Consider the following 27,500-nt stretch of genomic DNA (forward strand, 5'->3'; position numbering starts at 1 on the left):
CACTATACAGTGGAACCCCGTTGTACGAGCATAATTCGTTCTTGAAAATTGCTCGTAGGTCCATTTGCTCGTATGTTCGAACTGATTTTCCCCATAGGAATGAATGTAAAGTGATTTAATCCGTTCCGAAATCTCATTCGAGCGCTTATTTCTGGACTCAAAAAGTATTTGTAGCCTATTTTAACAAACAAATACACCGCAAATTACCATAATGTAAACATAATTAAACACTTACTGTCAGGGAGCTTCCTGAATCTTCTCCCGTGCATCCCCCGCCCCGCCCGCACGGAGCTGCTCGCCAGCTTACTAATCACACACCTGTCTCTTGTTTAGCACTCATCACCCAACCATATATAAACCCCTCATTCACTCTCACTCGCTGTCCGTTATTATCAATGGTTTGGCTGTACATGTCACGATTCTCCCGTGCTTGTGGTCAGCGGCGCGCGTCTCCTACGTGCACCTTTGGATATTACACAGACTGCTTCTCATCCAGTTTTGGACTAGTGGACCGCGCTCCCACCGCGCACCACTGGATTACTTCCCAGTTCCCGGTTTCCATGGTCATTCTATTTACTTTCGTTTACACAGCACAATCACTGATTTACTTGGGAGACATTTTTCAAGATTTCTAGTGAAATAAAAATATAAAACGAAAAAAGTTAAGTTTTTGCTGCACTGGACAACGAGAGCGACCGAGTGATACGTCATCAACTAAGAGATTGATGCGACCCTCCGCCGAAAACGGGGAACCGGCAGCGTGGGTTTGCTCGTGCAATACGTAAAATTTTGCGAGCAAGTTTGCTCGTATGTCCGTTTGCTCGTACAATAGGTTGCTCGTACAACGGGGTTTTCTGTATTTTACAACACTATACTAAATAAAACTACACACTACAACACTATACTCCACAACACTAAACTAAACCAACTACACGGTACAACACTAAACTCTACAACACTAAACTATGCCAAACTACATGCTACAACACTATACTCCACAACACTATACTAAACCAAACTACACGCTACAACACTAAACTCTACAACACTATACTAAACCAAACTACAGGCTACAACACTATACTCTACAACACTATACTAAACCAAACTACAGGCTACAACACTAAACTCTACAACACTATACTAAACCAAACTACACGCTACAACACTATACTCTACAACACTATACTAAACCAAACTACAGGCTACAACACTATACTCTACAACACTATACTAAACCAAACTACAGGCTACAACACTAAACTCTACAACACTATACTAAACCAAACTACAGGCTACAACACTAAACTCTACAACACTATACTAAACCAAACTACACGCTACAACACTAAACTCTACAACACTATACTAAACCAAACTACAGGCTACAACACTAAACTCTACAACACTATACTAAACCAAACTACATGCTACAACACTGAACTCTACAACACAATAATGTATATCCTGGCAGACCTAGACGAAGTGGGAAGATCCGAGGAGGGGAAAGGGGCAGGAACAGTGGTCACTGGAACCTCAGGAGCAAGTTTAAGGGGCAGAGAAAGAGAGAGAGAGAGAAGAGGGATGACAGGAAGAGAAGGATATGGATTATTGTGTGTCCTTATTGTTGTATGACAGTTAAGGACACTGTGCAGTTTTGACTCCGGCAAGATAGCTATAGCAGCATAACTAAAATGGAAACCCAGAAGGAAACACAGACATGAGGATCTCTGGGATAAGAGACCACCCACCACACCACCATCAACAAACCTGAGTGAACGTGTGAGAGTGGGGAGACGACAGCAAACAAATATCCCAGTTCACCAAACACTCCATATCCATGATCCCTCCAGATCTGCTCCTTTACCTCACAAACACCTACTGACTAAATACTCGACTAAATAAATATGTGTTCAGCCTCGAATTTAAACACTGAGACTGTGTCTGAGTCCCGAACACTGGTATAACCGGTATCCATAACTGTGGGGGGACGCGTGGAGGATCATACTGGTACAGAAGTTCACTCAGATACTGCGGCGTGAGAGCGTTAAATGCTCTTTACAGTAGTCTAATCTAGATGTAATAAAGCATGAGCTAGTTTTTCTGCATCCTGTAACGACATCATATTTCTAATTTTAGCAATATTTCTAAGGTGAAAGAAGGAGATCCTGGTGATATTATTCACGTGAGCCTCAAAGGAAAGACTCGGGTCAATATTCACACCAAGGTCTTTGACTGCTGTACACACTGAGACAGAAACACCATCCAGAGATGCTACGAAATCGGAAAGTTTACTTCTAGCTGCATGTGGTTCTAGTAAAAGTACTTCAGTCTTATCTGAGTTGAGCAAAAGGACGTTATCAAGCATCCACTGTCTAATGTCCTTTACACACTCCTCAACATTGTTAGGCTGATCTCTCTCATCTGGCTTTGCTGAAATATACAGCTGTGTATCATCAGCATAGCAATGGAAGCGAATACCATGTTTATGTGTAATTTCACCCAGATTCAGCAGATATAAAGAGAAAAGCAGTGGGCCTAATACAGATCCTTGCGGAACACCAAACTTTACCTCAGAGAGTTTGGAGAACTCACCAAACTGATATTACCTCCAAACTGATGTAACTAGCGATCAGTCAGATAAGACCTGAGCCAGGAGAGAGCTGTTCCCTTTATTCCAACAACGTTCTCAAGTCCACCAAGCAGGAGATGATGATCAATGGTGTGAAAAGGCAGATGAGGCCGAAATCCTGACTGATACATTTCATAAATGTTATTCCTCAGTAGATGTGAGCAGAACTGCTGTGCTACAACCTTTTCTAAAATCTTGGAGATAAGGGGGAGATTTGATATTGGTCTGTAGTTGGACAGCTGACAGGGTGAAGGTCAGGTTTCTTAATTAGGGGGTGGATAACTGCAGTTTGAAGGATGTAGGTACAAAACCAGTGCTAATGGAAAAGTTTATTATTTTTAAAACAGGTTCAATTCCCTCTGGAATGATCTGTTTGAGGAAACTTGTAGGTGAGGGATGGAGATGCAGGTTGATGATTTTGATGAGGAAATAAATGAAATGAAGTTGTTCTCTTGAATAGGAGTAAAACTTTGTAATTGATTGATTGTTATAATGACACTGCTGTCTACAGGGTTACTTATAAAATAGTCTGAATTTATTTTAATCCTCTCGATTTTTTTTTCTGATGTTTTCAACTTTATTATTAAAGTTCATGAAATCATTACTACCTATTGATGGTGTGCATGTGAGTGCAGTGCTTTTATTTCCTGTTCATTTTGCTACTGTGCTGAATACTATATATGAGTGTGTTTAAAATCAAGTGGCCGCGCAGTAGTCTGTCTGTCTCTAGGGAAGACTGAGTAATGTGTATGTACTGTGTGTACGGTGTGTGTGTGTGTATACTGTGTGTATTGTTTATGTGCGTGTGTGTACTGTAAGAATCAGTAAGTTCTGCTGCTGCTTAGAGTTAGACTCCCCTCAGATTGCCCCTCACAATGAAGGAAGAAGGATTTGTGGGTATTCGTCGTTTCTCCATGTGTGGTGGAATCAGATCAGTTCATCCTGAAAGACGGAAACTTATCCGAAATGCCTTGTTGGGGGGCTACAACGAAATAACAAAGCACCTCACAGGTAATAACTATCCTTAATTAGTCCATAGGTAATGAGATAAACAAAACTGCATTATATTTGACGACATACTAAACACACTTACAGGTAACAAAATGATAAACAACATCGCAGATAATGAACAGCTTCATAAATAACATGATAATGAACAGCTTCATAAATAACATGATAATGAACACCCTCACAAATAACGTGATGATGAACACCCTCACAAATAACGTGAAAATGAACACCCTCACAGATAGATAGATAGATAGATATATAGATAGATAGATAGATAGATAGATAGATAGATAGATGGATAGATGGATGGATGGATGGATGGATGGATGGATGCCACTGTCTCTAATCCATACAACATCTCAGGTCTCACCACAGACCTATAAACTTTCCCTTTCATTCTTGCAGATACCCTACTATCACAAATCACTCCTGCAATCACTCTTCTCCACCCTGCCTGCACTCTTTTCTTTACTTCTCTAACACACTCTCCATTACTTTGCACTGTTGACCCCAGGTACCAAACTCCTCCACCTTCTCCACCTCTTCTCCCTGCACCCGCATCACTCCACTGCCCTCCCTCTCATTCACACACATGTACTCTGTCTTACTCCTACTGACTTTCATTCCCCTTCTCTCCAGGGCATATATTCACCTCTCCAGGCTGTCCTCAACCTGCTCACTACTCTCACCACAATTCACAATATCATCCGCACACATCATAGTCCAGGGAGACTCCTGTCTGACCTCGTCCGTCAACCTGTCCATCACCACTGCAAACAGGAAAGGGCTCAGGGCCGATCCTAGATGTAGACCAACCCTCACCCTGAACCAGTCTGTCGTACCTACTGCACACTTCACTGCTGTCATACTGTCTTCATACATGTCCTGCACCACCCTCACATACTTCTCTGACACACCTGACTTCCTCATACAGTACCAGAGCTCCTCTTTCGGCACCCTGTTGTACGCTTTCTCTAAATCCACAAATACACAATGCAATTCCTTCTGTCCTTCTCTATACTTCTCCATCAACATCTTCAAATAATGCGTCTGTGGTGCTCTTCCTCGGCATGAAACCAAACTTTTGCTCACAGATGGTCACCTCTTCTCTCAGCCTGGCTTCCACTATGCTTTCCCATAACTTCATGGTGTGACTGATCAACTTAATTACCCTTTAGTTACTGCAGGTCTGCACATCTCCCTTATTCTTAAAGATCGGTACCAGCACACTCCTTCTCAATTCCTCAGGCATCCTCCCACCTTCCAGAATCTTGTTAAACAATCTGGTTAAAAACTCCACTGCATCTCTCCTAAACATCTACATGCTTCTACAGGTATGTCATCTGGTCCAACCGACTTTCCATTCTTCATCCTCTTAATAACTGCTCTCACTTCCTCCTTACTAATCCTATCTACATCCTGCTTCACCGACTCCACATCATCCAAACTTCTCTCTCTCTGATTTTCCTTATTCATCAGCTGCTCAAAATACTCCCTCCACCTTCTCTACACACTCTCCTCACTAGTCAACACATTTCCCTTTCCATCCTTTATTGCTCTAACTTGCAGCACATCCTTCCCAGCTCGGTCCCTCTGCCTGGACAATCGGTATAAATCCTTTTCTCCTCCCTTAGTGTCCAACCTCTCATACAGCTCCTCATATGCCTTTTCCTTGGCTTTCGCTACGTCCCTCTTTACCTGCTGCCACATCTCCTTGTACTCCTGCCTACTTTTCTCATCACTCTGTCGATCCCAATTCTGTTTCTCCAACCTCTTTCTCCTTATGCTCTCCTGCACTTCCTCATTCCACCACCACGTCCCCTTGTCTTCCTTTCTATTCCCAGATGTCACACCAAGTACTTTTCTAGCTGCCTCCCTTATCACTTCTGCAATAGTTTCCCAATCACCCAACACCTCTTCACCACCACCGAGACCCTGTCTGACCTCTTCCCTGAACCTCACACTACACTCTTCCTCCTTCGGTTTCCATCATCTTATTCTTCTTTCAGTCCTCACTCTCCTTCTCTTCTTCTTCGCCTGCAAAACCATCCTACAGACCATGATCCGATGCTGTCTAGCTACACTGTCCCCTGCCAACACCTTACAGTCTCCAATCTCCTTCAGGTTGCATCTCCTGCATAGAACATAGTCCACCTGTGTGCACCTTCCTCCACTCTTATACGTCACCCTATGATCCTTCTTCTTCTTAAAATAAGTGTTCACCACTGTTATTTTCATCCTTTTAGCAAAATCTACCACCATCTGCCCTTCCACATTCCTCTCCTTAAGACCATACCTACCATCACCTCCTCATCACCTCTGTTCCCTTCACCAACATGCCCATTAAAGTCTGCCCCAATCACCAATCGTTCTTTCCTAGGTACACCATCTACCACTTCATCTAATTCACTCCAGAATCTTTCCTTCTCCTCCATCTCACAGCCAACTTGTGGAGCATAGGCACTGATGACATTTATCATCCACCCTTCAACTTCCAGCTTCACATTCATCACCCTATCACCCTATCATCTTCACCTCCACTACACTCTTACTGTACTCTTCCTTCAGAATCCCCCCTACACCATTTCTCTTTCCATCCACACCATGATAGAACAGTTTAAACCCACCTCCAATGTTCCTGGCCTTACTCCCTTTCCACTTGGTCTCCTGAACACACAACACATCTACCTTTCTCCTCTCCATCATATCAGCTCCCTCTCTCACTTTACCAGTCATAGTACCAACATTTAAAGTACCAACCCGAACCTCCACTCTCCTACACTGCTCCATTTCCTGCCGTCTCTGTAGACGTCTTCCTCCTCTCCTTCTCCTCCTTCAGCCAACAGTAGCCCAATTTCCAGTGGTACCCTGTCGGCTAATGATACCTGTGGCGGTCGTTGTTAACCTGGGCCTTGACCAATCGGGTATGAAATTCTCATTGTGATCTGCATACTTGATTTGGCACATGTTTTACGCTGGATGCCCTTTCTAACGCAACCCTCCCCATTTACCTGGGCTTGGGACTGCCACTAAGAGTGCACTGGCTTGTGCCTCCCTAATGGCTGGGTTGAATAAACAGTCTACTATATATATATATATATATATATATATATATATATATATATATATATATATATATATATATATATATATATATATATATACATACAGTACAGACCAAAAGTTTGGACACACCTTCTCATTCAAAGAGCTTTCTTTATTTTCAGGTTCTTCAAAGTAGCCACCTTTTGCTTTGATTACTGCTTTGCACACTCTTGGCATTCTCTTGATGAGCTTCAAGAGGTAGTCACCTGAAATGGTCTTCCAACAGTCTTGAAGGAGTTCCCAGAGATGCTTACTTGTTGGCCCTTTTGCCTTCACTCTGCGGTCCAGCTCACCCCAAACCATCTCGATTGGGTTCAGGTTCGGTGACTGTGGAGGCCAGGTCATCTGGCGCTGCACCCTATCACTCTCCTTCTTGGTCAAATAGCCCTTACACAGCCTGGAGGTGTGTTTGGGGTCATTGTCCTGTTGAAAAATAAATGATGGTCCAACTAAACGCAAACCGGATGGAATAGCATGCCGCTGCAAGATGCTGTGGTAGCCATGCTGGTTCAGTATGCCTTTAATTTTGAATAAATCCCCAACAGTGTCACCAGCAAAGCACCCCCACACCATCACACCTCCTCCTCCATGCTTCACGGTGGGAACCAGGCATGTAGAGTCCATCCGTTCACCTTTTCTGCATCGCACAAAGACACGGTGGTTGGAACCAAAGATCTCAAATTTGGACTCATCAGACCAAAGCACAGATTTCTACTGGTCTAATGTCCATCCTTGTGTTCTTTAGCCCAAACAAGTCTCTTCTGCTTGTTGCCTTTCTTTAGCAGTGGTTTCCTAGCAGATATTCTACCATAAAGGCATGATTCACACAGTCTCCTCTTAACAGTTGTTGTAGAGATGTGTCTGCTGCTAGAACTCTGTGTGCCATTGACCTGGTCTCTAATCTGAGCTGCTGTTAACCTGCGATTTCTGAGGCTGGTGACTCGAATTAACTTATCCTCCGCAGCAGAGGTGACTCTAGGTCTTCCTTTCCTGGGGCGGTCCACATGTGAGCCAGTTTCTTTGTAGCGCTTGATGGTTTTTGTGACTGCACTTGGGGACACTTTCAAAGTTTTCCCAATTTTTCGGACTGACTGACCTTCATTTCTTAAAGTAATGATGGCCACTCGTTTTTCTGTACTTAGCTGCTTTTTTCTTGCCATAATGCAAATTCTAACAGTCTATTCAGTAGGACTATCAGCTGTGTATCCACCTGACTTCTGCACAACACAACTGATGGTCCCAACCCCATTTATAAGGCAAGAAATCACACTTATTAAACCTGACAGGGCACACCTGTGAAGTGAAAAACATTTCAGGTGAAAATTCCTCTTGAAGCTCATCAAGAGAATGCCAAGAGTGTGCAAAGCAGTAATCAAAGCAAAAGGTGGCTACTTTGAAGAACCTACAATATGACATATTTTCAGTTGTTTCACACTTTTTTGTTATGTATATAATTCTACGTGTTAATTCATAGTTTTGATGCCCTCGGTGGGACTCTACAATTTTCATAGTCATGAAAATAAAGAAAACTCTTTGAATGAGAAGGTGTGTCCAAACCTTTGGTCTGTACTGTATATATATAAAAATATAAAAATACATAATATTTATGTTCTGCTGCCATGACAGATCCTCAGAGATGTGAACTCCCAGGAACTTAAAGCGCTAGACTCGCTCTACCTTAGTTAAATTGATGTTGAGGGGGGGAGTGGTGGCTCCAGCGGTTAAGGCGCTGGGTTGCCGATCGGAAGGTCTGGGGTTCGAGCCCCGGTATCGCCAGGCTGCCACTCTTGGGCCCTTGAGCAAGGCCCTTAACCCTCTATGCTCTGGGGGTCCCTTACAAGGGAAATATCAAGGTCTGTGACGTCGGAGTGACGTGGGGCCGCCTTCCCGTGGGCTCACCACCTGCAGGAGGGACCGTAAGGGACGGTGCTTTGAGGATTGGGCAGTAGTCGAAGGCAGGGGCCTGCTTAGACTTCTGCCCCCGCGACCCGAATTACGGATAAGCGGGAGAAAATGAATGAATGAATGAATGAATGGTAGATGTCTCCTGGTTTTGGATTTCCGAAAGTCCACAATGAGCTCTTTAGTCTTTGTGGTGTTGAGGGTCAGGTTGTTGTTGGCACACCATGCTGTCAGATTTTGGATCTCTTCCCTGTAGGCTGATTTGTCATTGTTGTTGATCTGGCCGACCACGGTGGTGTCATCTGCATACTTGATGAAGATGTTGGAGTTACCTGGTTGCCCAACCTAACAGATTGAGGTCTGTTGGTGAGAAAGTGCAGAATCCATCTGCAAGTGTAGGTGCACATACCCAGGTCACTGAGCTTAGTGATCAGTACAGTGGGGAGGACTGTATTAAATGCAGAGCTAAAGTCAATGAACAGCATTCTGATGTAGGTGTTGCTTTTATCCAGGTGGGTGAGGGCTGAATGAAGGGCTGTGGAAACTGCATCCTCTGTTGACCTGTTCGGGCAATAGGCAAACTGGTGTGGGTCCAGTGTAGGTGGTAGACCCGCAGTGAGGTGATTCAGGACCAGCTTCTCAAAGCACTTCATAGCGATGGGGTGAGTGGAACCAGGCGCATGTCGTTTAGGCATTTGGCAGCTGAGTGCTTAGGCACAGGTATGATTATTGTGGTCTTTAGGCAGGTAAAGACCACCTTTAGGCTTGGGCCAGTGACAGGTTGAAAATGTCAGTGAAAACCTGTGCCAGTTGTCCAGCGCATGCTCTGAGAACACATCCCGGTATGCTGTCGGTATTGCTGTAGAGAAGAAATGGCCCCCTCTGGCCACACCTTTACTGTCCTCACAGCTGGTTGTACCCGTGTGATCAGTGGTGTGTATTTGGGTAGCATTAACAAAGAGAGGTGATCAGACTACCTTAAGTGGGGGAGGGGAATGGCTTTGTATGCCCCAGGTATGTTTGTGTATACCTGGTCCAGTGTTCTGTCTTCTCTGGTAGAGCAGGAGACATTGCGGTGAAATTTTGAAGAACAGATCTCAGGTTGGAGTGGTTAAAATCTCCAGCAACAACGATAGCTCCTTTGGGATGTGCAGACTGCTGTTTGCTGATAGCTGCGTGAAGTTACGCACCTCCATAGCTAGCTTAGCATTAGCATCCGGCGGAATGTACACCGCAGTCACAACAATGGCTGAGAATTCTCTCTGTAAATAAAAGTGTCTGCACTTAATCATCAAATACACTAAATGAACAGAGCAGTGACTTTCAGTAACAGTAGAGTCCGTGCACTATGATTTGTTAACATCAATGCACAGACCTCCACCTCTGCGCTTACCAGAGTCCTCTGTCGTCCTGTCCACCCGGAAAACACTACGACCCTCAAGCTTAATGGCGCTGCTGGAGAATGTTGTCATTGAGCCATGTTTCAGTAAAAATCATGAAATTACATTCCTTAATCCGCTTGTTTGATGTTATCTGGAGCAGCAGCTCATCCATTTTGTTTGCGAGAGACCGTACATTAGCAAGGAAGATGCTTGGAATCGATGGTTTATGCGGGTTTAGCCTTAGCCTAGCCCTGATGCCACCTCGCTTCCCTATCCTTTGTTTACGGTCTCAAAGCCGGCGCTGTGGTTTCGCTGTCGGCCGAGCTGGATCAGCGGCCCGCAGTGTTCGAGCGATTTCCTGAGGGAGTTCAAAGTCCGTTGAAAGCCTGTATCTGTAGTTGTGGCCGATGTCTAATAATGCTTGTCGACTGTATGAGATGTGTGCAAGCCTGTTCTAAATGAATAAGCTTGCTGTTGATGAAGAAATTGCTACTAAATCACAAAATCTGGAGAGACGATGGGCCTCGCGTTGTGCACGCGCCACCATCTTGGTCATACAATGGTTGTTTATCGTGATAACGTGATAATGAACCCCTCACAAATAACGTGATAATGAACACCCTCACAAATAACGTGATAATGAACACCCTCACAAATAACGTGATAATGAACACCCTCACAAATAACGTGATAATCAACACCCTCACAAATAACGTGATAATCAACACCATTACAAATAACGTGATAGATAATCAACACCCTCACAAATATCGAGATATTGAATTTTGCACATTGTGTTTGTGTGTGAATGTGTTTGTGAGTGTATGTGTGTGAGTGTCCGTGTAAATGTGTATGTGTGTGAACTTGTGTGTTTGTGTGTGAATGTGTTTGTGAGTGTATGTGTGTGTGTCTGTGTAAATGTGTGTGTGTGTGTATGTTTGTGTGTATATGTGTGTGTGTGTGTGTGTGTGTGTGTGTGTGTGTGTGTGTTAGTGTTAGACTGACCTGAGAGTGACCGTAGATCTGCAGGGTGGTGTGAGTACTAATTATTGGTACTGGATCTTTTTATAATTGGAATATGGCCTTATAAACAGGAAGTGGGTGGGGCTTGAGTTGTGTTTGCATTCTAAATATTAATGAGGTGTTTATGCTAATATACACACACACACACACACACACACACACACACTGACTCAATATTCGTGGAGACTATACTGGGTGAAAGGTGCGTGATTCAAGACTGCTCTGTGTGTGTGTGTGTGTGTGTGTGTGTGTGTGTGTGTGTGTGTGTGTGTGTGTGTGTGTGTGTCTATTTGCAGGTTTTGAACGGAAGGAGGATGTGTTACCTCTTCCGGATTCATCTTTGTCCATATCTAAAAGCAAGGTAACAGTGACAGTGAATGATATAAACCTATGTGGCCCCTGTCCATAATGCTGATATTTGGTTGTTTCCCAAACTGTTAGCAGAAAGGCCAGATATTGTGTGTACGCTGTAACCTTCTAATTTTTCTCACTGGAACTAAGATTCCTAAACCAGAGTGAGCCTGAGTGTCCTACGGATGTTCCTGAGCTTAACCCTACCATCCCCCCCACCCACACACACACACACACAAACACACACAAACACACAAACACACACAAATATTCAATTCTATTCATTTTTATTTGTATAGCCCTTTTAACAATGAACATTGTCTTAATACACACACAAATACACACACATCTACATACACAATAAAACCTATTCAAAAAGAGAATTATAAAACTGTGTGTGTGTTTGTGTTTTGACCCTCAGTCTGAGTCTAAACTGTATAATGGATCAGATAAGGACGTCTCAGCCTCAGCTAACAAACTCACCAAGAAAGAGTCTCTCAAGGTAAGAGTCCTTTCACCAAACAACCTTCTTCTACACACTACTCCCTACACATTTACATTTGAGGCATTTGGCAGGCACCATTATCCAGAGCAACTTACAATTATCACAGCAGATAAGGGGTTAAGGGCCAAGTTGCCCAGAAGTGGCAACTTGGTGTGGCTGCTATTTGAACTCACGACCTTTGGAGCTGAAGTCAAATGCTTTTACCACTAAGCTACCACCTCCCTACACCCTACACCCTACTTCTTATACCATACTCCCTATACCATACTTTCTACACCGTATTCCCTACTCCTTATACCCTACTCCCTATCAAGATGGCGCTGGTGAGGTCGGCGTCCATCACAACTGCTTTGTCTACACTTTATTTGTTTTTGTTTATTTCTTATATTTATTTTAATATTTACTGTTTTCTTTATATAAGATGGCCATCATTACATATAATGGAGCCACTCTTATATCTATTGGTTTACAATCTACTACATTTCTGCTGTTTTTAAACCTGGACCCATGTTGGCTGAGGGAGAGTCTGATGAAGAACAAAGGACGCAACCTGTACCGGCGTCTGCGAGGGAACTGAAGAATCAGGACAGGCTGAGGGCACATGCACACTGCACTCCCTTACCTAGTATCCTGCTAGCCAACATCCAGTCTCTGTAAAAAAAAACAAAAAAAAAACAAAGCTTGATGACCTCAGGGCAAGGGTCACGTTCCAGAGGGACAATCAGTACTGCAACCTTCTCTGCTTCACCGAGACATGGCTGAACCCAATGGTACCGGACCAAGCCATCCAGCCTGGCCGAGTTTTTCTCAGTTCACCGCATAGACAGGACAATGGAGTCTGGGAAGCTAAGGGAAGGTGGAGTGTGTCTGATGGTGAACAACCACTGGCGCGACATCGCAAGCATTGTTTCTCTTTCACGCTACTTCACACCAAATCTGGAACTACTGAGCATCAAATGTCACCCTTCTATCTACCTCAGGAATTCAGCTCGGCCATTTTCAGTGCCGTTTATATTCCACCTCAAGTGGGCACAGACACTGCGATATTGGATTTACATGAGACACTAACACTACACCAAACACAGCATCAGGACTCTGCGCTCATTGTGGTAGGAGATTTTAACTGTGCCAACCTCAAGCGCACTGCCGAACTTTCAGCTGCACATCACTTGCCCCACCAGGGGTGAAAGGACACTGGACCACTGTTACACACCGTTCAAGAAAAGCTAGAATCCACAATCCTGTTCACCGTTTGGGAAATCGGACCATGCCGCTATCTTCCTTATGCCTGTAAACAAAGGCTGAAACAGGAAGCTCCGGTTCAGAGGGAAGTCGCACGCTGGACTGACTAATCGTAGGCCGCTCTGCAGGACGCTTTAGATGATGCAGACTGGGACATGTTCAGCTCTGATGATGTCAGCATGTTTACAGAAGCGGTTGTGGGATTCATCAGGAAACTAGCGGATTAAACGTACAGAAAAACCACCATCAGAACCTTTTCCAACCAGAAGCCATGCACGCTAAGAGAGCTGGAGAGGGAAACACGTTCACCATCTCGGAGCATGACGTTATGAGGGCATTCAGGAGAGTGAATACCAGGAAGGCAGCAGGACCAGATAGCATCACAGGTCGGTTTCTGAAAGCCTTCGCTGACCAGCTAGCACCCGGTGTTCATTGAGAAATTTAACCTCTCACTAAAACAGTCTGTTGTCAGACTGTTCTGTGCAGAACAGCTAGCGGATGTCTTTACCGACATCTTCAACATCTCCCTGAGCAGCGCCGTTGTTCCTATTTGCCGCAAGACGATGACCATAGTTCCCGTCAAGTCAAGTTTATTTCTATTGCGCTTTTCACGACAGACATTGTCTCAAAGCAGCTTTACAGAAATCAACAGTGAAGGTGAATGGTGTGTGTTTATCTCTGATGAGCAGCCATGGCGACTGTGGCAAGGAAAAACTCCCTTAGATGTAATGAGGAAGAAACCTTGAGAGGAACCAGACTCAAAAGGGGAACCCATCCTCATTTGGGTGACGACAACAGTTTGATCATAAATCTTTCAACAATAGAGAACACTGGAGAGTGAGAACTAACATGAGCACTGGAGTATAAGATTATAATTGATGTTCTTTCTGCAGTCTTATACAGTCTATATGGTCAGTAGCTCCTAGTTTTATGAGCTCAACATTTGTGATCATCACAGATCCAGCATCAGCTTTTCCATGCCAGAGCCTTTAAACACTCGAGGAGGTCCAATGTCAAAACCACACATGTAGCGGGATCCAACTGGCACTGGTACGTCTCTAGATGGTTCAGCATGTTTGTGAGTTCGGCATCTACTTCTTCAAAGGTCCATAATCTTCATGAGGCGGGACGTGACTGGAGCTGGCCAAACCTCAGGATGCCTCGGGATGGGGAGAGAAAGAGAAGCAGTGGAGAGGAATTAGCGTAGCTGCTGTTCATGATATTAACAGCACAAGTTGATAATGTGCATTTGATCAGATGTTCTGGAGCACAAGGTTATGATGCGAGACGTATGTTATGTGTAGGTTTTGCTAAAAAGATATGTTTGTATGTAGGAAGACTATTCCAGAGTTTGGGAGCTAAATGTGAAAATGCTCTACTGCTTTTAGTGGACTTTGCTATTTTAGGAACTACTAGAAGCCCAGAGTTTTGAGATCTCAGGGAGCGTGGCGGATTGTAGCTTGTTAAAAGACTGGATAGATACATGGGAGCTAAACCATTTAGTGCTTTATAAGTAAGAAGTAGTAGTTTGTAGTCTATTCGAAACTTAACCGGAAGCCAATGTAGGGACGATAAGATTGGGGTTATGTGATCATATTTTCTCGACCTTGTAAGAACTCTTGCTGCTGCATTCTGAACTAACTGAAGCTTGTTTATTAATGATGCAGGACATCCACCTAGTAATGCATTACAATAGTCTAGTCTGGAGGTCATGAACGCATGGACGAGCTTCTCTGCATCAGATATAGATAACATATTTCTTAACTTAGAAATATTTCTAAGGTGAAAGAAGCTGTTTTTGTAACTTGGTTGATATGATTTTTAAAAGACAAGTTGCTCTAAAATAACTCCCAGGTCTTTTACTGTTGAACTAGTGGTTACAGAACATCCGTCTAAATGCAGGTTGAGATGCTGGAGCTTCTGTGTACTGATTTTTGGGCAGATGAGCAAAATCTCAGTCTTATCAGAATTTAGTAGTAGAAAGTTATGGGTCATCCAATCTATTATTTCTTTAACACACTCAGTTATCCGAGTTAATTGAGCTGTATCGCCTGGTTTTGATGAGATTTATAGCTGGGTATCATCAGCATAACAATGGAAGCTAATTCCATGCCTTCTAATAATATTTCCTAAGGGAAGCATGTATATTGTGAAAAGCAGGGGTCCTAGAACTGAACCTTGTGGCACACCATAATTTACTAGCATTAGCCTGGATAACTCTCCATTTAAGTCTACGAAATGGTAACGATCAGACAGGTAGGATTTAAACCAGCTTAATGCCTGTCCCTGAATGCCGATGTAATTCTGTAAGCGATCTAGGAGGAGATCATGGTCTATAGTGTCGAATGCAGCACTAAGTGTTGCTTCACGTGCCAAAGAAGTTTACATTCTCCTGCCTTGATAACTATCATCCCATCACGCTCACACCCATCGTGATGAAGTGTTTCAAAATGCTTGTCATGAGGCACATCAAGACCCAGCTTCCACCCTCACTGGACCCTATGCAGTTCGTGTACCGTCCACACTGCTCCACAGATGATGCCATCTTCACGACCCTTCATTTGGCCCTCACCCACCTGGAAAACAAGGACTCATATGTCAGAATGCTTTTCATAGACTTCAGCTCAGCATTCAATGCAATCATCCCTCAGCACCTGATTGAGAAGCTGAGCCTACTGGGCCTGACCACCTCCCTCTGCAACTGGATCCTGGACTTCCTGACTGGGAGACCTCAGTCTGAGAAACAGCATCTCCAGCACCACCACACTGAGCACTGAGGACACATCATGGCTGTGTGCTAATTCCACTGCTGTTCACTTTGCTGACTTACGACTGTGTAGCAATGCACAGCTCAAACCACATCGTCAAGTTCACAGATGAGACAACCGTGGTGGGTTGAGTCAGCATACAGAGAGGAGGTGCAATGGTTGACAAAATGAAAGAGATGGTTGTTGACTTCAGGAGAGCACAGGATAGTTGAGACAGCTGAGAAGATAATCGGAGTCTCTCTCCCCTTTGCATTGTGGACGACCACACACACCCCTTATTGTGTGTATATATATATATATATATATATATATATATATATATATATATATATATATATATTCCATCCATCCATCCATCTTCTCCCGCTTATCCGATGCCGGGTCGCGGGGGCAGCAGTCTAAGCAAAGATGCCCAGACTTCCCTCTCCCTAGACACTTCTTCCAGCTCTTCCGGGGGGACACCAAGGCGTTCCCAGGCCAGCCGGGAGACATAGTCTCTCCAGCGTGTCCTAGGTCTTCCCCGGGGTCTCCTCCCAGTGGGACGCGCCCGGAACACCTTCCCAGGAAGGCGTCCAGGAGGCATCCGGAACAGATGCCCGAGCCACCTCAGCTGACCCCTCTCGATGTGGAGGAGCAGCGGATCTACTCCGAGCTCCTCCCGAGTGACTAAGCTTCTCACCCTATCTCTAAGGGATCGCCCAGCCACCCTGCGGAGGAAGCACATTTCAGCCGCCTGTATCCGGGATCTTGTCCTTTCGGTCATGACCCAGAGCTCATGACCATAGGTGAGAGTAGGAACGTAGATTGACCGGTAAATCGAAAGTTTCGCCTTGCGGCTCAGCTCCTTCTTCACCACGACAGACCGGTACATCGACCGCATTACTGCAGAAGCTGCACCGATCCGTCTGTCAATCTCCCGTTCCACCCTTCCCTCACTCGTGAACAAAACCCCAAGATACTTAAACTCCTCCACTTGCGGCAGGAACTCCCCACCAACCTGAAGTGGGCAAGCCACCCTTTTCCGACTGAGGACCATGGCCTCGGATTTGGAGGTGCTGATTCTCATCCCAGCCGCTTCACACTCGGCTGCAAACCGTCCCAGTGCATGCTGAAGGTCCTGGTCTGATGAAGCCAACACGACAACATCATCTGCAAAGAGCAAAGACGAAATCGTGTCGTCACCAAACCGGACACCCTCCGACCCCTGGCTGCGCCTAGAAATTCTGTCCATAAAAATTATGAACAGAACCGGTGACAAAGGGCAGCCCTGCCGGAGTCCAACATGCACCGGGAACAAGTCTGACTTACTGCCGGCAATGCGAACCAAGCTCCTGCTTCGGTCATACAGGGACCGGACAGCCCTTAGTAAAGGGCCCCCGACCCCATACTCCCGGAGCACCCTCCACAGGCCGCCGCGAGGGACACAGTCGAATGCCTTTTCCAAATCCACAAAGCACATGTGGACTGGTTGGGCAAACTCCCATGAACCCTCCAGCACCCTGTAGAGGGTATAGAGCTGGTCCAGTGTTCCACGGCCTGGACGAAAACCACATTGTTCCTCCTGAATCCGAGGTTCTACTATCGGCCGTATTCTCCTCTCCAGTACCCTGGCATAGACTTTCCCAGGTAGGCTGAGAAGTGTGATCCCCCTATAGTTGGAACACACCCTCCGGTCCCCCTTCTTAAAAAGAGGGACCACCACCCCGGTCTGCCATTCCAGAGGCACTGTCCCCGACCGCCACGCGATGCTGCAGAGGCGTGTCAGCCAAGACAGCCCCACAACATCCAGAGACTTGAGGTACTCAGGGCGGATCTCATCCACCCCCGGTGCCCTGCCACCGAGGAGTTTCTTTACTACCTCGGTGACTTCAGCTTGGGTGATGGACGAGTCCGCCTCTGAGCCCTCAGCCTCTGCTTCCTCAATGGAAGACGTGACGGCGGGATTGAGGAGATCCTCGAAGTATTCCTTCCACCGTCCAACGACATCCCCAGTTGAGGTCAACAGCTCCCCACCTCTACTGTAAACAGCATTGGTGGGGCACTGCTTTCCCCTCCTGAGGCGCCGGACGGTTTGCCAGAATCTCTTCGAGGCCAGCCGATAGTCCTTCTCCATGGTCTCACCGAGCTCCTCCCAGGCCCGAGTTTTTGCCTCGATAACCACCCGGGCTGCAGTTCGCTTGGCCTGCCGGTACCCGTCAGCTGCCTCAGGAGTCCCACAAGCCAACCAGGCCAGGTAGGACTCCTTCTTCAGCTTGACGGCATCCCTTACTTCCGGTTTCCACCACCGGGTTCGGGGATTGCCGCCTCGACAGGCACCGGAGACCTTACTGCCACAGCTCCGAGCGGCCGCTTCGACAATGGAGGTGGAGAACATGGTCCACTCGGACTCAATATCTCCGGCCTCCCTCGGGATCTGGTCAAAGCTCCGCCGGAGGTGGGAGTTGAAGATCTCTCTGACAGGAGGCTCGGCCAAACGTTCCCAGCAGACCCTCACAGTACGCTTGGGTCTGCCGAGTCTGTCCAGCTTCCTCCCCCGCCATCGGATCCAACTCACCACCAGGTGGTGATCAGTTGACAGCTCCGCCCCTCTCTTTACCCGAGTGTCCAAGACATACGGCCGCAGGTCAGATGAAACGACCACAAAGTCGATCATCGACCTGCGGCCTAGGGTGTCCTGGTGCCACGTGTACTGATGGACACCCTTATGCTTGAACATGGTGTTCGTTATGGACAAACTGTAACTAGCACAGAAGTCCAATAACTGTACACCGCTCGGGTTCAGATCAGGGGGGCCGTTCCTCCCAATCACGCCCCTCCAGGTGTCACTGTCGCTGCCCACGTGTGCATTAAAGTCTCCTAGTAGAACGACGGAGTCCCCAGTCGGAGCACTGTCCAGCACCCCTCCCAGAGACCCCAAGAAGGCCGGGTACTCTATACTGCCGTTTGGCCCGTAGGCACACACGACAGTGAGAGACCTATCCCCGACCCGTAGGCGCAGGGAAACGACCCTCTCGTTCACCGGGGTAAACTCCAACACATGGCGGCTGAGCTGGGGGGCTATAAGCAAACCCACACCAGCCCGACGCCTTTCACCATGGGCAGCTCCAGAGTTGTAAAGAGTCCATCCTCTCTCGAGGAGTGTGGTTCCAGAGCCCAGGCCGTGCGTAGAGGTGATCCCGACTATCTCTAGTCGGAACCTCTCAACCTCACGCACAGTCTCAGGCTCCTTCCCCGCCAGCGAGGTGACATTCCACGTCCCTAGAGCTAGCTTCCGTGTCCAGGGATCGGGTTGTCGAGGCCTCCACCTTCGACTGCTGCCCGATCCTCTTAGCACCGGCCCCTTACAGTCCCTCCTGCAGGTGGTGAGCCCACTGGAAGGCGGCCCCACGTCGCTCCTTCGGGCTGAGCCCGGCCGGACCCTGTGGGGGAAGGCCCGGCCACCAGGCGCTCGCATACGAGCCCCAACCCCGGGCCTGGCTCCAGGGTGGGGCCCCGGCTGCGCCATACCGGGCGACGTCACGGTCCCTGATGTAGTATCTCTCATAAGGGGTTTTGAACCGCTCTTAGTCTGACCCGTCGCCCAGGACCTGTTTGCCTTGGGAGACCCTACCAGGGGCATATAGCCCCGGACAACATAGCTCCTAGGGTCATTCGAGTACTCAAACCCCTCCACCACGTTAAGGTGGCAGTTCAAGGAGAGGTGTATATATATATGTATATATATATATACAGTGAGGAAAATAAGTATTTGAACACCCTGCTTTTTTGCAAGTTCTCCGACTTAGAAATCATGGAGGGGTCTGAAATTGTCATCGTAGGTGCATGTCCACTGTGAGAGACATAATCTAAAAAAAAAAATCCAGAAATCACAATATATGATTTTTAAACTATTTATTTGTATGATACAGCTGCAAATAAGTATTTGAACACCTGTCTATTAGCTAGAATTCTGACCCTCAAAGACCTGTTAGTCTGCCTTTAAAATGTCCACCTCCACTACATTTATTATCCTAAATTAGATGCACCTGTTTGAGGTCGTTAGCTGCATAAAGACACCTGTCCACCCCATACAATCAGTAAGAATCCAACTACTAACATGGCCAAGACCAAAGAGCTGTCCAAAGACACTAGAGACAAAATTGTACACCTCCACAAGGCTGGAAAGGGCTACGGGGAAATTGCCAAGCAGCTTGGTGAAAAAAGGTCCACTGTTGGAACAATCTTTAGAAAATGGAAGAAGCTAAACATGACTGTCAATCTCCCTCGGACTGGGGCTCCATGCAAGATCTCACCTCGTGAGGTCTCAATGAACCTAAGGAAGGTGAGAAATCAGCCCAGAACTACACGGGAGAAGCTGGTCAATGACCTGAAAAGAGCTGGGACCACCGTTTCCAAGGTTACTGTTGGTAATACACTAAGACGTCATGGTTTGAAATCATGCATGGCACGGAAGGTTCCCCTGCTTAAACCAGCACATGTCCAGGCACGTCTTAAGTTTGCCAATGACCATTTGGATGATCCAGAGGAGTCATGGGAGAAAGTCATGTGGTCAGATGAGACCAAAATAGAACTTTTGGGTCATAATTCCACTAAACGTGTTTTGAGGAAGAAGAATGATGAGTACCATCCCAAGAACACCATCCCTACTGTGAAGCATGGGGGTGGTAGCATCATGCTTTGGGGGTGTTTTTCTGCACATGGGACAGGGCGACTGCACTGTATTAAGGAGAGGATGACCGGGGCCATGTATTGCGAGATTTTGGGGAACAACCTCCTTCCCTCAGTTAGAGCATTGAAGATGGGTCGAGGCTGGGTCTTCCAACATGACAATGACCCAAAGCACACGGCCAGGATAACCAAGGAGTGGCTCTGTAAGAAGCATATCAAGGTTCTGGCATGGCCTAGCCAGTCTCCAGACCTAAACCCAATAAAGAATCTTTGGAGGAAACTCAAACTCCGTGTTTCTCAGCGACAGGCCAGAAACCTGACTGATCTAGAGAAGATCTGTGTGGAGGAGTGGGCCAAAATCCCTCCTGCAGTGTGTGCAAACCTGGTGAAAAACTACAGGAAACGTTTGACCTCTGTAATTGCAACCAAAGGCTACTGTACCAAATATTAACATTGACTTTCTCAGGTGTTCAAATACTTATTTGCAGCTGTATCATATAAATAAATAGTTAAAAAAATCATACATTGTGATTTCTGGATTTTTTTTTTAGATTATGTCTCTCACAGTGGACATGCACATACGATGACAATTTCAGACCCCTCCATGATTTCTAAGTGGAAGAACTTGCAAAATAGCAGGGTGTTCAAATACTTATTTTCCTCACTGTATATATATATATATATATATATATATATATATATATATATATATATATATATATATATATATATATACACAGTGAAGAAAATAAGTTTTTGAACAGCCTGCTATTTTGCAAGTTCTCCCACTTAGAAATCATGGAGGGGTCTAAAATTGTCATCGTAGGTGCATGTCCACTGTGAGAGACATAATCTAAAAAAAGAAATCCAGAAATCACAATGTATGATTTTTAAACTATTTATTTGTATGATAAAGCTGCAAATAAGTATTTGAACACCTGAGAAAGTCAATGTTAATATTTGGTACAGGAGCCTTTGTTTGCAATTACAGAGGTCAAACGTTTCCTGTAGTTTTTCACCAGGTTTGCACACACTGCAGGAGGGATTTTGGCCCACTCCTCCACACAGATCTTCTCTAGATCAGTCAGGTTTCTGGCCTGTCTCTGAGAAACACGGAGTTTGAGCTCCCTCCAAAAATTCTCTATTGGGTTTAGGTCTGGCTAGGCCACGCCAGAACCTTGATATGCTTCTTACAGAGCCACTCCTTGGTTATCCTGGCTGTGTGCTTCGGGTCATTGTCATGTTGGAAGACCCAGCCTCGACCCATCTTCAATGCTCTAACTGAGTGAAGGAGGTTGTTCCCCAAAAATCTCGCAATACATGGCCCCGGTCATCCTCTCCTAAATACAGTGCAGTCGCCCTGTCCCATGTGCAGAAAAACACCCCCAAAGCATGATGCTACCACCCCCATGCTTCACAGTAGGGATTGTGTTCTTGGGATGGTACTCATCATTCTTCTTCCTCCAAACACGTTTAGTGGAATTATGACCCAAAAGTTTTATTTTGGTCTCATCTGACCACATGGCTTTCTCCCATGACTCCTCTGGATCATCCAAATGGTCATTGGCAAACTTAAGACGTGCCTGGACATGTGCTGGTTTAAGCAGGGGAACCTTCCATGCCATGCATGATTTCAAACCATGACGTCTTAGTGTATTACCAACAGTAACCTTGGAAACGGTGGTCCCAGTTCTTATTAGGTCATTGACCAGCTCCTCCTGTGTAGTTCTGGGCTGATTTCTCACCTTCCTTAGGATCATTGAGACCCCACGAGGTGAGTTCTTGCATGGAGCCCCAGTCCGAGGGAGATTGACAGTCATGTTTAGCTTCTTCCATTTTCTAATGATTGCTCCAACAGTGGACCTTTTTTCACCAAGCTGCTTGGCAATTTCCCCGTAGCCCTTTCCAGTCTTGTGGAGGTGTACAATTTTGTCTCTAGTGTCTTTGGACAGCTCTTTGGTCTTGGATATGTTAGTAGTTGGATTCTTACTGATTGTATGGGGTGGACAGGTGTCTTTATGCAGCCAACGACCCTCAAACAGGTGCATCTAATTTAGGATAATAAATGAAGTGGAGGTGGACATTTTAATGGCAGACTAACAGGTCTTTGAGGGTCAGAATTCTAGCTGATAGACAGGTGTTCAAATACTTATTTGCAGCTGAATCATACAAATAAATAGTTTAAAAATCATATATTGTGATTTCTGGATTTTTTTTTAGATTATGTCTCTCACAGTGGACATGCACCTACGATGACAATTTCAGACCCCTCCATGATTTCTAAGTGGGAGAACTTGCTAAATAGCAGGGTGTTCAAATACTTATTTTCCTCACTGTAAATATATATATATATACACACTGTATGTTCTGGCCTGGCCCCTCTGTCAAATTTTAGAACCCATTGTGGCCCATGAGGCAAAAAGTTTGCCCATCCCTGGTTTAGCCTGTCGGTCTGCTCCGTGGCCTTGGCTCTGGACAGTCATTGGTTCACTAGTGCTGTTCTAAAACTATGACCTATACTACAAGAAATGAGAGCAGCACCTTCTCGAGTGGGATGGACACTGTCCTGCCTTAACAGGCCAGTCTTGCCATCAAAATTGCTCTAATTATCTTTGAAGCCCACATTGTTTTTGGAGCACCACTTGGGAGCACTTCTATAAATTAGAACCCACTCTCTACATCCTACTCTGTACATCTAATACCCTATTCCCTTTACTCTAAACCCTACTCCCTTAACCCTAAAACCTATGTGCCTAAACTCTACTGCCTAAACCATATTTCCTACACCCTAAACTTTACAACCTACACTTTACACCCTATACCCTATACTCTACTTCCAACACCCTACTGAGGAAGAGCAGGTGTGTTGAAGTGTGTGTGTCTGTTGTAGGTTCAGAAGAAGAACTACAGAGAGGAGAAGAAGCGAGCAACTAAAGAGCTGCTTAGCACAATCACTGATCCCTCAGTTGTTGTCATGGCCGACTGGCTCAAGGTTTGTTTGTGTGTGTGGCTTTTTATTGTAACTTTCTAGTTCCTATGGTTAATTTCCCTAATCATATTTGTGTGTATGTATATAAAGATTCTAATTGTGTGTGTGTTTGTGTGAGACAGATCCGTGGCTCTCTAAAGAGCTGGACGAAGCTGTGGTGTGTGTTGAAGCCAGGTGTGTTACTGATCTATAAGAGTCAGAAGAGTGATCAGTGGGTGGGGACGGTGCTACTGAGTGCATGCGAACTTATCGAGAGGCCTTCAAAGAAAAACGGCTTTTGCTTTAAACTTTTCCACCCTCTGGAGCAGTCCATATGGGCAATCAAGGTACTCAAACACACACACACACACACACACACACACACACACACACACACACACACACACACACACACACACACACAACTTAATTCTATTCCTATTTTACTGTTAATCCCTGCAGTAATATAAATAGGCCACTAGTCAGCCTCAGTGCCCTAATCTAAGAATTCAGTTCAGTGTCCATCATTAAAGTTTCATCAGTGTTGGATGCTGCTCAGTGATCAGACTGTTCATGGTGACTGTAGTCCTGAACCACTGTAAAATATAAAAAAAATAATAATAATAATAAATTACATCCAGATCCAACTTCTCTTACACACTCTTATCTCACACACTCATCTTTCACACACTCTTCTCTTACACACTCTTCTCTTTCACACTTTTCTCCCACATTCACTACACACTCATCTCTTACACACTCTTCTCTCACACACTATTCTCTCACACTCCACCCATCCATCCATCCATTTTCTCCCGCTTATCCGTAATTCGGGTCACGGGGGCAGCAGTCTAAGCAGGCCCCCGCCTTTGACTGCTGCCCAATCCTCACAGCACCGTCCCTTACGGTCCCTCCTGCAGGTGGTGAGCCCACGGGAAGGCGGCCCCACGTCACGGACTTTGATATTTCCCTCGTAAGGGACCCCCGGAGCATAGAGGGTTAAGGGCCTTGCTCAAGGGCCCAAGAGTGGCAGCTTGGCGATACCGGGGCTTGAACCCCAGACCTTCCGTTCGGCAACCCAGCGCCTTAACCGCTGGAGCCACCACTCCCCCTCTCTCTCACACTCATTACACAATATTCTCTCAGACACTCATCTCTCACACACACTTCTCTTACACACTATTCTCTCACAGACTCATCTCTCACACAAATCTCTCTCACACACTCTTCTCTTACACACTCTTCTCACACACTCTTCTCTCACACACTATTCTCTCACAGACTCTTCTCTCACACACTTCTCTCACACACTTCTCTCACACACTATTCTCTCACAGACTCTTCTCTCACACACTTCTCTCACACACTTCTCTCACACACTTCTCTCACACACTATTCTCTCACAGACTCTTCTCTCACACACTTCTCTCATACACTATTCTCTCACAGACTCTTCTCTCACACACTATTCTCTCACAGACTCTTCTCTCACACACTTCTCTCACACACTTCTCTCACACACTATTCTCTCACACACTTCTCTCACACACTTCTCTCACACACTATTCTCTCACAGACTCTTCTCTCACACACTTCTCTCATACACTATTCTCTCACAGACTCTTCTCTCACACACTTCTCTCATACACTCATCTCTCACAGACTCATCTCTTACACAAACCTCTCTCACACACTATTCTCTCACAGACTCATCTCTTACACAAACCTCTCTCACACACACTCTTCTCTCACACACTTCTCTTTTACACGTTTCTCTTACACACTCACTACACACTCATATCTCACACACTTCTTTCATACACTCATCTCTCAGATACTCTTCTCTCATACACCCATCTCTCACACACTCTTTACTCATGCACTGATCTCTAACACACTCATCTCTCACATACTCTTGTCTCTCATACACTCTTCTCTCACAGATTCATCTCTCACAGATTCATCTTTCATACTTTTCTCTCATACACTCTTCTCTCTCTGACTCATCTCTCACACACTTTTCTCTTACACACTCTTTGTTCACACACTCTTCTCTCACACACTCATTACAGCCTCATCTCTCACACACTCATCTCTCGCACAATTCTCTCACACTTTCTTTTCTAACATACTCGTCTCTTACACATTCTTCTCTCACAGACTCATCTCTCACACACTCTCTTACACACTCAACTCTCACACACTCTTCTCTCACACACTCTTCTCTCTCACACTCTCATTACACACTGATCTCTCACACATTCTTCTTTCATGCACTAATCTCTCACACACTCATCTCTTACATACTCTTCTCTCATACACTCATCTCTCACACACTCTCTTACACACTCAACTCTCACACACTCTTCTCTCACACACTCTTCTCTCTCACACTCTCATTACACACTGATCTCTCACACATTCTTCTTTCATGCACTAATCTCTCACACACTCATCTCTTACATACTCTTCTCTCATACACTCTTCTCACACACACACTTCTCTCATACACTCATCTCTCACACGCTCTTCTCTCATACACCCATTTCTCACACAAATCTCTCTCACACACTCATCTCTCTCACACTCTTTTCTGACACACTCATTACACACTCATCTCTCAGGCACTAAACTCTCACACACTCATTATACACTCATCTCTCACACACATATTTCATACTCTCATACACTCATCTTTCATACCCTTATCTCTCATGCACTCCAATCTTACACAATCATTACACACTCATCTCTTACACACTTTTCTTACACACTCATTACGCACTCTTCTCTCACACATTCATAACACACTCATATTTTACGCTCATATCTCACACTCTTCTCTCACAAACTTTTCTCTCACACACTATTTTTACACACACTCTTCTTTCACACTCATCACACACTCATCTCTCACACACTCTTCTCTTACACTATCACACACTCATTTTTCACACACTCTTCTCTCACATTGTTGTTATGTGAAGGTATTTATGCTAATCCTTCATGAATTGTGTGTGTGTGTGTGTGTGTGTGTGTGTGTGTGTGTGTGTGTGTGTGTGTGTGTGTGTGTGTGTGTGTGTATGTGTATTTTGGTGTGTGTGTTTGTGTTTTTCTGTGTGTATATGTGTGTGTGTATGTTTGTATGTGTCAGGGCCCTAAAGGAGAGACTGTTGGTTCTATCACTCAGCCGCTACCCAGCAGTCACCTCATATTCCGAGCTGCTTCAGAGTCAGACGGTAATGCACACACCTCCGATACACACTCACACACACGCACACAGAGCAATAGGTACAAGCACACGTGATAATACACATAGACATGGCAATTTTTATAAAAAGAACTATAGTAATACATAGACACCAGAGGTGGGAAGTAATGAAGTACAAATACTTTGTTACTGAACTTAAGTAGATTTTTAACTTCACTTTTTTTTACTTTCACTCTGTACATTTTTTACTTAAATATCTGTACTTTTTACTCTCAAACCAATTCAATTCATGTTTATTTGTGTTGCAATTTTAATAATGAACATTGTCTCAGAGCAGCTTTACACAGATAATGTGGTGATAAAAATGAAGATGTTCTTTATAAGTGTAAGTTTGTCCCTGATGAACAAGTCAGTGGAGACTGTGGTGAAGGAAAAACTCCCTGACATGCAGAAGGAAGAAACCAGACTCAAAAGGGAACCTCATCCTCATCTGGGTGCCACCGAATGTCTATTTATTACAGATAAACGATGTTGAGGTGCAGTGATGGAGATCAGAAGCAAACTGTAGTCCTGAGTCAGTGTAGCAGACTGTTGATATTAACTACAATCCAAATCCTCTAAGATCCTGTTACTCCTTCGAAATTTTATGGATACCCAGGCCATTGCTGAGAAACTGCACAGAGTGGCCTCCAATCGAAGAAAACCCCATCCAGATGCAGGCCGGTACGAAGA

General features: G+C 45.3%; 1 protein-coding gene across 2 annotated transcripts in view; it reads left to right on the top strand.

Moving 5' to 3' along the window:
- osbpl8 (oxysterol binding protein-like 8) overlaps window positions 1-27,500 on the top strand; it is a 49,917-nt gene that overhangs the window by 11,392 nt on the left and 11,025 nt on the right. For both annotated transcript variants that reach the window (XM_083528997.1, XM_083528998.1), the window contains exons 5-9: window positions 11,352-11,416; window positions 11,828-11,908; window positions 23,480-23,581; window positions 23,701-23,904; window positions 26,712-26,796. In XM_083528997.1, the coding sequence (XP_083385123.1) occupies window positions 11,352-11,416; window positions 11,828-11,908; window positions 23,480-23,581; window positions 23,701-23,904; window positions 26,712-26,796 (537 nt within the window). The remainder of the gene's footprint in view (window positions 1-11,351; window positions 11,417-11,827; window positions 11,909-23,479; window positions 23,582-23,700; window positions 23,905-26,711; window positions 26,797-27,500) is intronic.

Source organism: Silurus aristotelis (genome assembly GCF_946808225.1).
Source record: "Silurus aristotelis genome assembly, chromosome: 24".
NCBI lineage: Eukaryota > Metazoa > Chordata > Actinopteri > Siluriformes > Siluridae > Silurus > Silurus aristotelis.